At 36.3% G+C, this 16,468-nt stretch overlaps 1 protein-coding gene across 2 annotated transcripts in view; it reads right to left on the reverse strand.

Annotated features, from left to right (window-relative positions):
- Nucleotides 1–16,468, reverse strand: part of ROCK1 (Rho associated coiled-coil containing protein kinase 1) — a 159,623-nt gene that overhangs the window by 28,255 nt on the left and 114,900 nt on the right. For both annotated transcript variants that reach the window (XM_004702898.3, XM_045296118.1), the window contains 5 exons: nucleotides 14,302–14,371; nucleotides 11,402–11,496; nucleotides 8,168–8,333; nucleotides 6,932–7,025; nucleotides 5,287–5,375 (listed from right to left, as the gene is read on the reverse strand). In XM_004702898.3, coding sequence (XP_004702955.1) covers nucleotides 5,287–5,375; nucleotides 6,932–7,025; nucleotides 8,168–8,333; nucleotides 11,402–11,496; nucleotides 14,302–14,371 — 514 coding nt within the window. The remainder of the gene's footprint in view (nucleotides 1–5,286; nucleotides 5,376–6,931; nucleotides 7,026–8,167; nucleotides 8,334–11,401; nucleotides 11,497–14,301; nucleotides 14,372–16,468) is intronic.

Raw genomic sequence — 16,468 nt, forward strand, 5'->3', positions numbered from 1 at the left:
AAGAAGTAATTGTATATTAAGAAAACATCCCAGGCCAGTGCAGATCAAGTCCTTAAGTCTGAGACCAGTCCATAAGTCTGATACTAGTCCATAAAACCCTCTTCAGTCTCACGGAACCACAAGTAATGATGCAAAATGCAGGAAGATCACCAGCTGGTGGGTACAAAGGCTTGTGGATCCAATGGCAGGAGATACATCTCCAGGGCTCTGGCAGGTTTTTGAGTGATTCTATGACAGGCAAGAAGTTGGAGAGAAAGAGAGAGAGAGAGAGAGAGAGAGAGAGAGAGAGAGAGAGAGAGAGAGAGGCCTGCCTCCAGAGAGCCATTTATCTCAGTGGCACCTCCAAATTAGGTCACCAAGCTGCAACCTGACTGACAGAGTAAACTCCACACATAACTTCTTACAGGTGCCATGTTGGCAAAAACCCTATCACACACTTCTAGGAGCATCAATCGTGGATCCAAGAAAGGAAATCTTTAACAACCTCAATCTTTTCTCCAATTATCATGTTAACCAGTTATGAAGATTTGGGGTTTTTTTTTACATTGAATTGTAGTCCATACTAAGGCTAGAATCCTTGAGCTTCATCAGCAAGCAAGGGCTTGCAGCAAACTAGATTATATCACCTGCATATATTATAGGTTGTTAGTAAGCCATCCTCCAATCAGTATTCCACATTCTTCTTCATATAATCCAGGGTTTTTTTAATTATTTGATCAGCATACAGATTGAATAAGTGTGGTGAGAGGATACAACCCCAACATATTACTTTCCTGATTTCAAAGCATGCATTCACTATATTGTCCTCAGACTTTCAATATTGCAACTAGAGGTATGCATTTTATTTCTTATGAATGTGTTATTCCTTTATGGATTTCTAACTCTGGGCCTTTGCACATCTCATTGTAATACTTTGTCCTCTTGAGCTGCTCTTTGTAGTTATCTGTTCAGCTGACTTCATCATTTCTTCCATTTGTAGCTACTGTGATTCAAGAGCAAGCTTCAGAGTCTCTTCTTTGACATCCACTTTGATCTTTTCTTTCTTTCCTATCTTTTAAATGACCGTTTCCTTTCACCATATATGATGTTCTTAATGTCCTCCCGCGGCTTATCAGGTTATTACTGTTCAAGGTGTCAAATTTGTTCTTGAGATGTGCTCAAAATTCAGGTGGAAGATAACCAAGGTCATATCTTCCTTAGCTTTTGTGGACTTCTTTTAACTTTCTTCCACGTCAACATGAACTTACATATGAACAACTGAGTTCTTTTCCACAGTTTCCCCCTGACGTGGTTTTAGTTGATGATATTGAGCTTCTCCCATGTCTGTTCCCACAGATGTAGTTAATTTCATTTGTGTGTATTCCATCTGGATAAGTCGTGGGTATATCGCTGTTTGTGTTGTCGAAAAACGGTTATTTGCTATGAATGATTTATTGGTCTTGCAAAATTCTTCATGTGATTTCCAGCTTCATGTATTTCACCAAGACAATATATTCCAACTACTGTTCCTTTCTGTTTCCAATTTTCATATTCCAGTCATCAGTAATTAACAATGCATCTTGATGCATGTTTGATCAATTTCTGACTGTAAATGCTGGTAAAATTCTTCAACTTCTGCAACACCAGCTTGAGTGATTAGTATGTGAATTTGAAGAATAATTGTATGGATATAGATGTTATCCTATCACAGACAGCATTGTACTTCAAGATAGATTTTTAAATGTCCTTCTTGACAATGAATTCGAGGCTATACTCTTTTAATGCTCATTTCCGGCAAAGTAAACCATATGATTTTCTGATTCACAATGGCCAATACCAATGAGTTAAAAGGATAATCACAAAGTACTATGAAAGTCTATAGTCCAAGGAATTCAACAATTTGGAAGACAAGGACAAAAACTTGGAAAAACAATCCCTCCCTAGATTATCCCAGATGGAGATCAAGAACTTCAACACACCCATAGCAAAATAATATATATAGCTATCAAGAAACTACCAATGAAAAAAGCTCCCAGACCAGAGAGCTTCACAGGAGAATTCTACCAAGCATTCAGGGAAGAGCTGACACGATCTTCCACAAATTATTCCAGCACATAGAAAAAGATGGCAAACTCCCAAACTCATTCTATAAAGCCAGTATAACTTTGATACCCAAACAGGGCAAGGATCCCACAGGAATAGAGAAGGACAAGCATATCTCTAATGAACACAGATTCAAAAATCCTTAACAAAATATTGGTCAATAGAATACAAAAGTAAATAAAACATATCATCCATCATGATCAGGTGGGATTCATTCCAGTGAAGCAGGGATGGTTTATTATCAGAAAACAATCAATTTCATTCACCACACTGATAAGAAAATGGGTAAGAATCACATGATAATATCGGTAGATGCAGAAAAAGCATTTGATATCACCCAACACCCATTCCTAATTAAGACACCCAAGAAGATAAAAATGGAAGGAAAATTCCTCATGGTAATACAAGCTATCTACAAAAAGCCAAAACCCAACATCAGTCAATGGAGAAAAGATTAAAACAATCCCATTGAAAAAGGGGAGCAGATAAAGGATGCCCCTTTCTCCCCACTTCTATTCAACATCATACTGGAGGTCCTAGTTAACAATATAAGGCAGCAGAAGGACATTAAAGGTATCTGATCGGCAGAAGACATCCCAGGAAAACTATAAGACCCTTATACAGGAAACCAAAAGTGACCTCCACAAATGGAAGAATATCTCCCATGCTCGTGGACTGGACTCAATATAGTAAAGGTGTCAATTTTACCCAAGGCATTATATAAGTTTAATGCTATCCCTATTCAAATACCAACAACTTTCTTCAAGGAATTGGAAAACTGACTACCAATTTGCTATGGAGAGGGAAGAAGCCCAGAATTAGCAGAGAAATCTTCAAGAAGAAGGACAAAGTCGGTGGGTTCGCTTTACCTGACTTTAACACCTACTATGCAGCCACAGTGGTCAAAACAGTGTGGTACTGGAATAATGACAGCTACTCGGGCCAAAGGAAACGAACAGAAAACCCAGAAATAAAACCATCAGCATATCGACAACTGATCTTCAACAAGGGCACTAAAAGCATCAAAGTGGGAGGTGGACACACTCTTTACCAAGTGGTGCTGGAAACAAGGGCTAGCCAACTATAGAAAAATGAAATAAGATGCTTATCTCACGCCATGCACAAGAACAAATTCAAGGTGGACCACAGACCTAGAAGTAAAACCCCAACTATCAGGGGCATCAATGAAGGAATCGGGACAAATCTATGAATCTTGGCTCAGGGAATATATAGGCTAACTACAATAGGGAAGGGTACACACACAGGTGAACCTGAAATTGACAAGTGGGATATACAAAGGCTAAAACACCTATTTGCATTGAAAGACTTCACCAAGAGAGTAACAAGAGAACCTACAAACTGGAAGAGGATTTTTAGCAATGACACAACAGACAAAGCGCTTACTACTAAAATCTACAATACCCTCTTCCTACTATACAAAAAGAGAAAAAGAGTTAACCCCCTGAGGAAGTGGGCAAAAGACCTGAACAGAAATTTCACTAGGAAGGAGACCCAAATGCCCAATATATATGAGAATATGCTCCTGATCATTATCCATTAAAGAAATACAAATTAAAACAACCATGATATACCACCCAACACCTTTGAGAATAGCCCAAATCAGAAAATCTCAGAGCAAAAAAGGCTGGAGGGTATGTGGCAAGATAGAAACTCTCCTCCACTGCTGGTGGTCATGGAAAGTGATCTGGCCATATTTAAAGCAAATGGAGATTGAGCTACCTTATGACCCAGCTATCCCTCTACTGAGCACATACCCAGAAGAGGTAAGAAACAGACCATGACCAGACTGGTTATTGTAGCGCAATTCACAATTGCAAAATAATTGGAGACCACCTAAATTTCCACTGATAGAGAAGTGGATTAGAAAACTCTGGCACATATACACAATGGAGTACTACGGATCACTAAAAAGCACTGATGATCACATGAACCACATCGCCTCATGGGAAGAGTTGGAGGAAATGATGCTAAGCGAAGTAAGCCAATCAAATGAGGACAAGTTCAACACGAGTACCCGGAGGTAAATATAATCAGCACAGTAGGTACAGAAGAAAAGCCACTTATCTTACACTTTTCAGGTTGAGGTACAGATAGTTCGGTGGAGGACAGACTAAACCCAAGGGTGTACATGTTATTCCAACACATAGAAGGAGAAGGGGCACAATATTCCTCATTCCCCACTAGCATGACCCCAGGTACAGATAAGAGATAAGAGCTCAGGACACATGGAATCCACAAGCAGGAATGGGAGTAGCAATACCAGGAAGGTAGGCGGAAGATGGGAGAGGAAGGGGGAAAGGAGGAACCAATTGCAACGATGAACACATAACCACACCACATCACAAGGGGATAAACAACAGAAACTGTGGGGGAAGGGAGACAGTAGTCAATGTAAGATGAAAATAACAATAATTTATAATTTATCAAGGGGTCACAAGGGTGGAGGGGGAAGAGGAGCTGATAGAGCTGTAAGAGCCCCCAATAAAATGATCTTTTAAAAATCTATATTAAAAGGTTTGTGGGAAAAGTTAAAGATATTGGAATTTATCTTTTTGAAGTCCTCTCATTAATCAATGCAACAATGTCTACACATACCATTTAGCAACAATGATTACATTTTTAGAGATGTACAACCATTCTTACCCACCGAGGTCCTCCTTCTTCATTCATTTAAACTCCCTGCTTCCTAGGGTTCTGAGCTAATCTTTAGAGTTGCTCTTGTCAATTGATTGCATATAGATAGTTCTTAACAGAGCATCATGCTCAAGGCAGACTTTCAAAAACTAGGTTTTAAGAGGATTTAAGATGATATTTTTAGTTTAGGATTATGTGCATTTTCTTAAATCCGGTTAAATCTTATTTTCTGAATAAATCTTTTATGTTTAATATAAATTAAAATAATATAAACATAATATAAATTGTTTCAATGTAAAGCATGAATCTTATAATTGCAGTTAAATGCAAAAAGTATAAATATTAATTTTCTGAATTTGTCTGTTTGTGTTGTGTCAAGTCAGTTCTGACCCATAAAGAAGCAGATCGCCAAGTTTTTTCTCCCGCAGAATGGCTAGTGGGTTTGATCCCTGACCTTTTGAGGAGTAGCTGAGTGTGCGACTACTGCATCACTAGGTGCAATAAGATACTCAACTACAGACATACGGAAAAGGTTGCAAACATGTATACCTGTGTTTTAAGGGTTCGTTCTGTACTGATATTCTTTTCAAAGGCAGCCTTAAGATTATTGATTTCTTCTTCTTTCTTCAATTTATAGTCTGTTAAATGATACAAAATGTTACTGTCTGGCAATACTGTATTTATTAAGAAGTTAATTTCCTATTCTAAATTAATTATGTTTTGAATAATTCAAATTACCACATACTGCCTGGTAACTTTGAGGAGCTTTATTAATTCTTCTTTTAAAAGTTTTATTGGCAGCCCCAATAAATTGATTTAAAAAAAAAGTTTTATTGGCATATAATCTACCTTTCATACAATTCACTAGTTCATACAGTTCATACAATTTAATAAATCATACAGTTTAGTCATATCAAGAGTTGTATAATCATTACCACAATCAATTTTAAAACATTTTCTTCTTTTTAATTTTTTTTCTTCTTTCTTGTACTCACTGTTGCTTTCCATTTCTTCCCAACTTCCCCTAACACATTCCCAAGTATCGATCTTGAATCTCATATATAACAAAACATACCAAAACAACAAAGTAAAAATCCTCAATCGAAAAGAAATATTTAAAGAACTGCAATAAATTTAAAATGGGTCCAATAGGAGATAAAATAAGATGCTAATTTTAACCTAACTACATCTGCCATAGTCCACTTTCTCATACATTCTGAATGATAGCAAGGCCATTCATATCGCTAGTCTATGGTCAGAGAGGGTTCCACCAAAGGCTTAAATCGCATGTATTTTCCCTTAACTTTTTAAAAACAAAAAACTAACAACTTTAAAATGGGTCCAAAGGGAGATCAAATGATGTTATGTTTTAACCTAATTATAGCTACCATAATTGATTTTACAATGCTCTTTGTGTGATAACTAGAGTATTTACATTCCTTGATTATGGTTTGAAGGAATTCAAGAGACTTAATCTATGGGTAGACCTTGCAAATAGACTTTGAGCAACAATGGCCTTCTGTAAAGCAGGAGTTCACTGTTTAAGTTCTAATACCATTTGTGGTAGTCATATAATCTGTTGTCAATCTGAGACTTAAGAGTGAAGGGGTGGAATTTACCCTGTCAATCAGGTCACAGCATGATGACCTCATTTGGAGTGGCTGAGGAGACAAACAGCTTGCTGGACGAGAGATTACTTAATACCTGACTATAAGCCTGATGGAGCTATGCTGGTACAGCCAGATCCCTGAACTTAGAGAAGCCACATGGAGGACCACATCTGCGCTATGATCCTTCCACCACCAATGGATCCACAAGACTTTCCACTCACGGCATGTGATCTTCCTACACTCAGCGTCACTGCATGTGTTCTATGTGTCTGAAGAGAAACTTTTTTTTTAAATGAAGAGAAACTTATAGACTGGTATCGGACAGATGAACTAATATCAGACTTAATGGGCTTTATAAAGTCCAGACTTTATCTGGACTGGGCTGGGATGTTTTCTCAATATTCAATTGCTCTTGTATATAAAGCTCGTTCTTATACACATGAGTCTCCCTGAATTTGTTTCTCTAGTCTATCCAGACTAACACACCATACCATCCTTTAGATTTGAATTATATTATTTATAATCCTTGGATCACACAGACTGGTGTGCTTCTTCCATGTGGATTATTAATTTTAAATACATACCTTCCTCTGCCTTTCTCATGTTTTCAGTTAGTTCTTCATTTTCTTTTCTTAATAATTCATTATCCTTGGTTAGCATGCTGTTCGTTTCTTCTAGCTAAACAAAACACACAAAAGTTTATGCCATAGCTTCTTTGCTTTCCTCATACTTTACAGTTATCTTTAAAATAATGCTTCAGAATTCAATAAATGAAGATGTCAGGCATTCCTTAACTGTAGAAAACTTGGTTTCCAAATTAAAATGTGGGCATAATTTAATGCAGATTAAACAAATGGTTAACTTCCAGTAACTAAATACATACGTACATACATACACATACATAAAACACATGAAAAAAAATATATATATATGAATGAGAAGAAAAATAGTTTTAAAAATAAAGTAAAAGAAAACAAGACTAAGAACTAGAATACTTGTATTTTGTTCCAGCTCTGCCATTAGCCTATATAACCTTGGGCATGCCACAATCCTGCTAGGCCTTCATTTCTTCATATATTTGATGATAAAAAAGATAAGAGTATTTATAAATTGCAATTTAGCAAGGTATTTATTGACCATTCTACACATAATAGTTAATTTAATCCTAACAACCCTGTGCAGTAGGCACAACCATTCTTTTACTATAGATGAGGAATTGGAGGCCTAAAATGTTAAGACAATTTGCCAAGACCATAAACATTTCTTAGGGGCAAAACAAGAACTTGAATCCCAGTCTGTTTATACAGAACACATGATGGTGGCTTTAATCAAAGGAAAATCCCTGCCTACCCACCACCTGCTTTTTAAAATCCCCGTGACTCGGTATAGACACATTAACTTCAGAACCAAGACTTGCTTGTATTATTGGTTATCCTACTTGTTGATCACTCACAAAGAATTCTCATACCAAATGATTTCTCTGTAATTATTCTGGTCCATTCATTCTCATCATCAGTTGCTATGTATTTAAAGACTATAAGAAATAACTTCACGTTATGCATTCCTCCATATAAAGTATAACTAAAAGGCTCTCTAACTAGAAAGGGGCAGGGAAGGGGTGAGATAAAACAACCTAATATACTAAATAAGACTATCAATCACTAACAATTATTTTGGATTGCACAAACTACATATGAGTATAGAATGGCCTGTACAAGCATATATAAGTATATGTAGACACACACACACGTTTAACACTTTAAAATGAGACTTATCTTGATTTAATTTAATTTTAGTAACATCCTGATGATCACACTTACCCGACTAATAGTATGATCTTTATCTGTAATCTCCTGTCTATTTCTTGAAGCAACTTTCTTGCTTTCTTGGGTCAATTCAAAATACTGTTCTTCCAGAAGCCCTCGAGCCAACTGCTCAGACTCAGCTTTTGTTTCTGCTAGATCCAACTGAGTAGCAAGAGTTTCCCTGTAAAAGATTTACCAGAGAAATGAACATAACAGATGAATTCTCAAAAAAACCAAATGAATTCCATTTTTCTACTTTAATCATGTGCTTAAAAACAATTACCTTAAAATGATAAGAGAAATATTATTTTATTTTAAAATAAATTACCAATCCATTATTAACATTCTATGAAAGTACCAGATTTAACCTTTCACACTTTGAAAACTATAAAAGAGCTCTCTAATCTCATTTTTCTAGTGTTCAAGTAAGAAAAGTTAATAAAGCAAAAAAAAGAAAAATTAATAAAGCAATGGCAAGAAGTCTATTTTTGAGAATGCATCTGTTGCAGATGTGGAGTAGAAGGAAGCATGGCACAATGGGCAAAGTCAGATTGTTCTGTAAATCAGGAGGCCAGTCCTGGACATTTATTTGAAATGAGTAGGTTTATTGCTACCTGGAGCTCAATTTACTCATATCTATAAAATGAAAGGCTTAAACTGAATTATTTGAGAGGTCCTTTCAGCTCTGACATTCAATGAAGTTATAAAGATGTATATTATAATCAGGTTCTCCAACCGCAATGAACTATATAAGCACTGTTCCTCAGGAATCACACTTTAAAAGCTTTCTAGAATTCATACGGATAAGATCACTCCAGTTTGTTTGTTCTTTCTGAAAAGCCTCTCTTTGGTAACAAGTTTTAGTAAAATGTATCCCTTTAATACCCACTGCCTTCAAGTTGATTCCAAATCATAGGGTTTCCAAGGCTTGTAAAATTTTTATGGGAGCAGGTGGCCTTATTTAGTAGGTGCTAAATAAATGCTTGATGAATAAAAGAACGAGTGACTTACAATTACCATTTTCTAGTAAGGGAACAATACAAATCAAGTATGCTGCTTTGGCCCAAAGATGGAGACATATTAACTACAAACAAAAAAATACAATGTTTACCATGTGCCAAGCACTGTTCTAGGAACCAGGCATAAAGCAGTAACAAAGTCTCTGCTCTCAGGGAGCATACATTACTGGTATGAAGCAATTAAAAAATGAAATGTAAGATATAGTATGCTGTGGAGAACAATTTAAGGAAAATGGAAAGGGTATGAGTATGGTCACTATTTTAGCAGGGTGATCAAGATGATATTTGAGAAGAGATAGGAAAAAAGTGATTGAAGATGCTATCTCAGAACACAGTGTTAAAAGCAGAGGTTCAGTTGGTCTGAAGAATGCTAATGTGGGCAAAGAGAGATGAAGGGAGTTGTGAGCAATATAGTTGACCTGTAGTCCCTTATACGGCCCTTCTAGCCATAATTCCTTAAGTGATGTATTATAATTCTGGAATCTACACCTGTAGCTAGAATTCCATTTTGAAGGGCATTCTCTACTCTACTAATGTACAAGATTATGGTAGGATCAAGACCTGACTTTAGTAAAGGGGAGAAGCCCTGGTGGCGTAGTAGGCTACACATTAAGCTGTTAACAATGAAGCTAGTAGTTCAAAATCACCAGCCACTCTGAGGGAGAAAGACAAGGGATTCTTTTCCATATAGAATTACAGTCTTACAAACTGACTGGGACAGGTCTACTCTGTCTTATAGGGTCACTGTGAGTCAAAATCGACTCAATGGCAGTGAGTTTGAGTTTTTTAGTAGAGTATGAATCAAGTAACATGCTTTTCCTTAAAGGCACCTTCAGACTCTACCTTAAGAGAGGATATGAACCAAATCACACCCCTTTGTTTCCTTAGGGGTATCTTTAACTTCACTTTAGCAGAGGGCCTGAGTTAAAGACACCACACTTTATTTTCCTTGGATGGGGTATGTATGTTGGTACCACTGTGCAGTTCTAACACACACCAAATCACCTAGAAAGCCATACAGGACAGGAGTGGGGTTGGAAATGGAGAAAAGCATCAATATCAGAGATGGTAGTAGTTTGGCCCCACTTGGTAAAGAGCACAAACTGAGAAGCGATCAGATTCTGAATACATGTCTTAGTTATTGGGGGATCGGGGGGTGGGGGGGTTGTTGAGGGACCAAATGTAGAGCATCAAAAAAGATGAAGAAGAAGAAAAGAACATCCCTGTGTTTTTTTAACTGAAATTTTGGGAAGAAGAGAATTGCTAATCATGAAATGGGGAACAGAAAGGAAAGAAGAGATTGGCAAGGTGAGGGAGTCAATAATATTTTTCTGGGCACATCAAATATGAGATCTATTCTAGACACTAAAGTCACTATGTGAAGTAGGTAGCTGTAAATAGAAGATGGAACTCAGGGAGAATCTACTTGTACAGAGGCTACTGAAAGATGGGAGACTGGATGAGAACAAGTAGGGAGTAATCTTTGGACCACTGTACTTCAATGGTCACAGATGAGAAGGGACAAAGGAACAAAGGAGGCCAAGAAAAAGTGGCCAGTTCACCAAAAGGAAAATAGTGTTTGGTGTTCTACAAGTTAAAAAAATGTTTAGAGGGTAATAGCTATACCAAATACTATCAAATAAATAGGAGGAGGACTAAGAGCTGAATGCTGACTGTCTTTAGAAGTCACGGATAACCAGGAGAAGAGTTAGTTTGGTAGTGATGAGTACAAAAGTCTGACTGAAGTGAGTTTGACAAAGAGTGGGCAAAGAAGAGTTCAAGACATCTGGTGTATCATATCACTCATTAGGAGGAAAAGGAAGCAAGAAAAATGGGATAGCAGCTACAGTGATAAGAGGTTGATACACTAAAATAGCTTTATATAAGGTTGTATCCTTCTAAGATCCTAAGTCCACATGTAATGAAACTAACTTTCATATTAAGAAGTAGACCATCATCTAACGTGAAACAATGACTTGTGGTTACAGTATGATTTACATACAAATGGGTATTTACATTTTTGAGACTGAAATATAATCCATCATCACATTGTACAGAAATGGGAGTAATTGCTACAGTGTTAATTTAGTTATTAAATTGTTTAACCATAAAGGTAAATTTCAGCTTAAATCTTTGAACTAGGTCAGAATAAGCAACAGCATAACAACTATCTTTAGTCATTGTATAGATTCTTTCAATAAAATTAAATACTTTTATTTTTTGGACATACTTTTCATTGTGTAGTTCCTGTATTTTCTTTAAATTTTCTCTGTTTTTTTCTTCAATTTCTTCTTTAAGTTCTTTAACCTGGGTTTTATAAAGTGTCTGCAAAACAGTGCCACAAAGAAATTAGGTGTTTATGTTGGCTTGAAAACAATTTGGTAGTTTCTTATCAAGCTAAAGAATGAATAGATAGTCCAACAATTCTACTTGCCAGAGAAATTCAAATGAATATCCACAACCCAGATATCCAGCAAGAAATTCCTGGCTTTAAACATGTTTAGTATATCCATACTTTAGCTATACAAAAGAACAAGCTATTGATAGATACAATATGAGAAACATAAAAAATATTACGCTGTGCCAGTAAAGCTAGATTCTAACGAATATCGAATTCTATGTATGTGAAATTCTAGAACAAGTTAAACAGTAAAATCAGTATTTGCATGGAAGTAAAAGTATGTAAAGAAGATTGACTGTGAAGGGCCACAAGAAAACATTCTATAGAAAAGGACGGTATTTCCATATAGATTGTGGTGGTGGCCACATAGGTGTATACATCTGTCAAAACACACTGAACTATACTCAAAATGTGTATAAAGTATCATATAGAAATCATTCCTCAAAAGCATACTAAAAATATTGATTTGAGAAAAGGGTACTACTGGGCATTTAAAAGCTAATTCGTTTATTAAAAAACAAAAACAAATTTCAATAATGTTAGAAATACTCCTTTCTTATTGGCTGAGTGGATGAAGGGGGAGGCTAAGAATGGTAAAAGTAACATCCACAAATAGGCAGTGTGGTAGTTACATAATTTTATGTCAACCTGAAGATATATAAGAATACATATGCAGGGGTGGCATCCAACCTGTCAATCAGGTCACAGACAGGTGATGGCTCCTTATGGGCGTGGCCGCCTAATAGGAGGGCCCAGGGAACCTTTCCCTGTGTTCTCTCTCTCTCTCTGCTGGCCAAGCTGAGAGCTGCAGAGCCCGGCTAGCCTATGATATTCCCGCATTCTGCATCGTTGCATGAGTCTGAAGAGGGTCTTGTGGACTAGAATTGGACTTAAGAATTTGAGTTGGATTGGGCTGGGATGTGTCTTGATATATAATTAGCTTTTTCTTACACATATATGAGTGTCACTGGATTTGTTTCTCTAGTCAACCGAGCCTAATATAGCCAGTTAACATATAAGCAGTATTGCAGAAAAATGGCTTTTACAGAATTCAGTAATTGGCCAACTTTGTGAGCAAATATATAGCAGATACAAATAAGTATCTGATGCATATTATGTTGGTGTAGAGGTTCTGGAGTAAACTTGCAGGTCTGTTGTCTACTACTTCGATTTTGAAAATACTACCTTCTTAGGTTTAAAAAATAAGAAAAATAATAGGTGCAGATAAATAGCTGTGGAGAACCACTTATATACTGTACACTAACTATCCCTCTTAAGAACAGCTCTTCTTTAGGGGAAAATATGCAATTCATATGGGTGCACAAAAAAAGAAATAGCAATAGTTGGCTCTAGTTCAATTCTATATAACTCTATATAAGATCTAAAGTAATATAATCTATTTTGCTTTTGAAATCATACTGTCATATCTTCTCTGACTTCAAATGCTAAAATGTATGGGGAAAATGAGAGATAAAAATAATCTTAATATTAAAGTTTAAAAAAACATGTTAAATTTGGTTCATGATAGCCTGTCAAACCTAATTTCGAACTCAATCTTTATAAGTAACGGAATTCATCAAAAGTATCAGTGTTATGTTTCACCTTAATCAAAGAGGCAAAATCAAGAACAAATAAGAATAATCACAAGGCATTTGACATCCATCCAAAAAATCTGGAGCTACTAAGTATTATTAATTACACTGTGAGCAGACGGACAGGCCATGTATAAGATGTTGCAGGCCACTGTGCAGAGGTCACTTTGTATGGGGCTTAACAATTTGTGAAAAATCACCTTCCAATTCCATTTTGGAATTGAAGCCCTTGCATATATGAATAATTAAGGCTAATCAACATTGAGGGAAAAATATTACCAATATTTTAAAAGTTAATGCCATATTCCATTAATAGCCTAATAGTAAGCCAAGAACCAAGCAAGTGAAGAAACAGTTGGGAGAGCCACCATTTTCACGAGAAGCAAAAGTTTAAAAATCATGTGACACCTCTAGTTTTTCATCATTTTTTATGGAAGAAACCATTGCTTTCAACGTAATACTCAGTTTCTAGTGGGATGTTCCAGTGTAATCCAAGCTTCGTACATTTAATTATACTGAATAAAGCTCTCATGAAATGGGCTTGTTAGTGTAATACCAGGGGTCATTTAGATAAATGCTAATTTATAATGACATAGCACATCTTGGTGATCAAAAGAAATAAAAAATTGAAAGGCTCAATAAAATTTCAAAAGGCAATTAAATGTCAAAGCTCATCAATAGTATTAATAAAAATAACTTGGCCTGAAGCAAGTAAGAGTTAGAATGAATTCTATGGAGTACAAGCAAAACAGATGCGTGAAATAGGAAAAACAGCTGAAACAGGAAAAGGCAGCGTCTACACCTACAACTCAAAGGCCACGATAACATGTACACAGGACCCACATGTGAGAATACTGACATTTTAAGCCACCTAAGCTTGCTTCTAGGTGAGCAGAGTCCTGAACAAAGTCTAATTTGATGCTCTAGCTTGATGGCAATTTTGGAAATGTTTGCACAGAATCAGTCATTTCTTTACAACTTAAACTATTAACTCGGATGCAGAAATGAAGAGCTGGGAATACAAAATGTGAAGTTATTCATACTCATTTGAACAAGACTAATTCTTATTAAAAAATCTAAATATCTGGTTTTAAGTTAGGTTTTAAAAGTCTATAAGCTGAAAATTATTTCACTTACGGAGAAATATTGCTCAGCTTCAAGTTGATCCTGTAGCTCCCGCATCTGTCCTTCATTTCCTCTATATTGTCTTCAGATAAAAGGAAAGTTTAAATAAATGCCCTTTAATATTCACTTGAAACACAAACTTCATAAGCAACATTACTTTAATAATGAGTTTGGCTAAGCCATCGTCTGGAGGTATTCTGCTTCTTATGACCTAACACTATGCTGTTGTGTGTTTTCCAGAGTCAGTCGGCTCACAGTGACTCTACAGGGCAGTGTGGCAGTGTGCCCAGAGGGTTTTCCAGGCTGTCCTCTTTAAGGAAGCAGATCTTTTATCTTGTAGATCCAATGAGTGGATCTGAGCCAACAACCTTTCATTAGGTTAATAGTCAAGCACTTCTTCATTTCACCACCAGGGCTCCTGACACAAAGTTGTTTGTTTTTTTTAATACTATTATTGGGGGCTCTTACATCTCTTATTCGTACATTCCATACATTCACCCAGTGTGTCAAGCACATTTGCACATATGCTGCCATCATTTTCAAAGCATTCTCTCCCCACTTGAGCCCCTGACATCACCTCCCCATTACTTCCCCCTCCTTCCTCACGAACACTTGATAAGTTATAGATTATTATTTTCATATCTTACATCATCCTCCTTCACCCCTCGCCCACTTTTCCATTGTTCATCCCCCTGAGAGGGGGTTATATGTTGAACCTTGTGATCAATTCCCTTTTTCTCCCAACCCTCCCCCAATCCTCCTGGTATCTCTACTCTCATTGTTGGCCCTGGGGGGTTTATCTATCCTGGATTCCCTGTGTTGCGGCCTCTTGTCTGTAGCAGTGTGCGTGATCTGGTCTAATCTGATTTGTAAGGTAGAATTGAGGTCATGATAGTGGGGGGAAGGAAAGACCAAAGAACTAGAAGAAAGTTGTGTGTTTCATCTGTGCTATACTGCACCCTGACAGGCTCATTTCTTCCCTGTACACGAAGTATTTTTAAAAACTCACTGTCATCAAGTTGATTCTGACTCACCGAGACCCCAAAGGACAAGGCAGAACTGCCCCTTTGGGGTTCTGAGACTTTAAAATCTTTACGGTAGTAGACAGCCTCATCTTTCTCCTGTGGCATGGCTGGTGAGTTTGAATTGCTAACCTTGTAATTTGAAACTGTGCATAGCCCACTATGCCATCAGGGCTCAAAAATACAAAGTATACAGAACCCTTTTCTACGGAAGGTCAATTTCAGGATAGCATTGATAGTGGATCGATCCACTTTGCAAAAGTAAAAGTGATAATTTTTTTGTACACTCCTGTAATGAAAAGTAGTTTTAGGGATGCATTTTAAACATCTATATAGTAAGTAAACAATTAAAAATAGAGGTTTATCAAATACTTAATAAGCAGTAAGAATAATTCAGTACATATATTATGGTCAATTTAGTGCGAGAAGAAGGGGGACATGAATAATCAGGTGGGGGAAAAGCAAGTACAATAAACTGACAAAGAAGAGAAATAGGGACAACTGTATGTACACAATACATATACAAATACAGCGCACATGGTGAGACTTAAAAAAGACAAACACAATGCAATAGAAAGACACATTTTTAAGGATTAATAATTCCATATGTAGTTGTTAAACTTTTATATTATATAGTAATGACTTTGTATTTTTAGCACCTAACAAGGCATTCAGTTCATGGAGAACGTATTATAAATATTGGTCAAACATATGAATAAAAGTTATCTTAGGAGAAGAAAATAAATATTATTTGGTAAAAACAATAGCTTAAAAAAAGGAAAATGGAATTTCCACAATATAAATTCAACCAAATAAATTCAACTAATGATTGATGTAAACTGATGTGGTAACTTAAGATACTATCACATAAGTTTGGAGAAAATTGAAATTCATAGCTCATCACAATATACATTCAATATTTTATACTACATTATTAAAGTATTTTGAGAGAAATACTGAAACCTTCCTTTGTTTCCATTTCAAGTCAGCACACACATCAAAAAAGCTCCTGGGATAGCAAAAACAGAACCCTCCTCATGGTGAGCATATCTAAATCTAGTCCTTAAACCAAAGAAACACCGAACCTTTCATAAAAGTTACTGAACCCAGAATAAAAAGACATTTACCCATTATTATCACAATACTAATGTCTCAAG

This window comes from Echinops telfairi, unplaced genomic scaffold (assembly GCF_000313985.2).
Source record: "Echinops telfairi isolate 266 unplaced genomic scaffold, ASM31398v2 ScPeMD7_7400;HRSCAF=8409, whole genome shotgun sequence".
Lineage (NCBI taxonomy): Eukaryota > Metazoa > Chordata > Mammalia > Afrosoricida > Tenrecidae > Echinops > Echinops telfairi.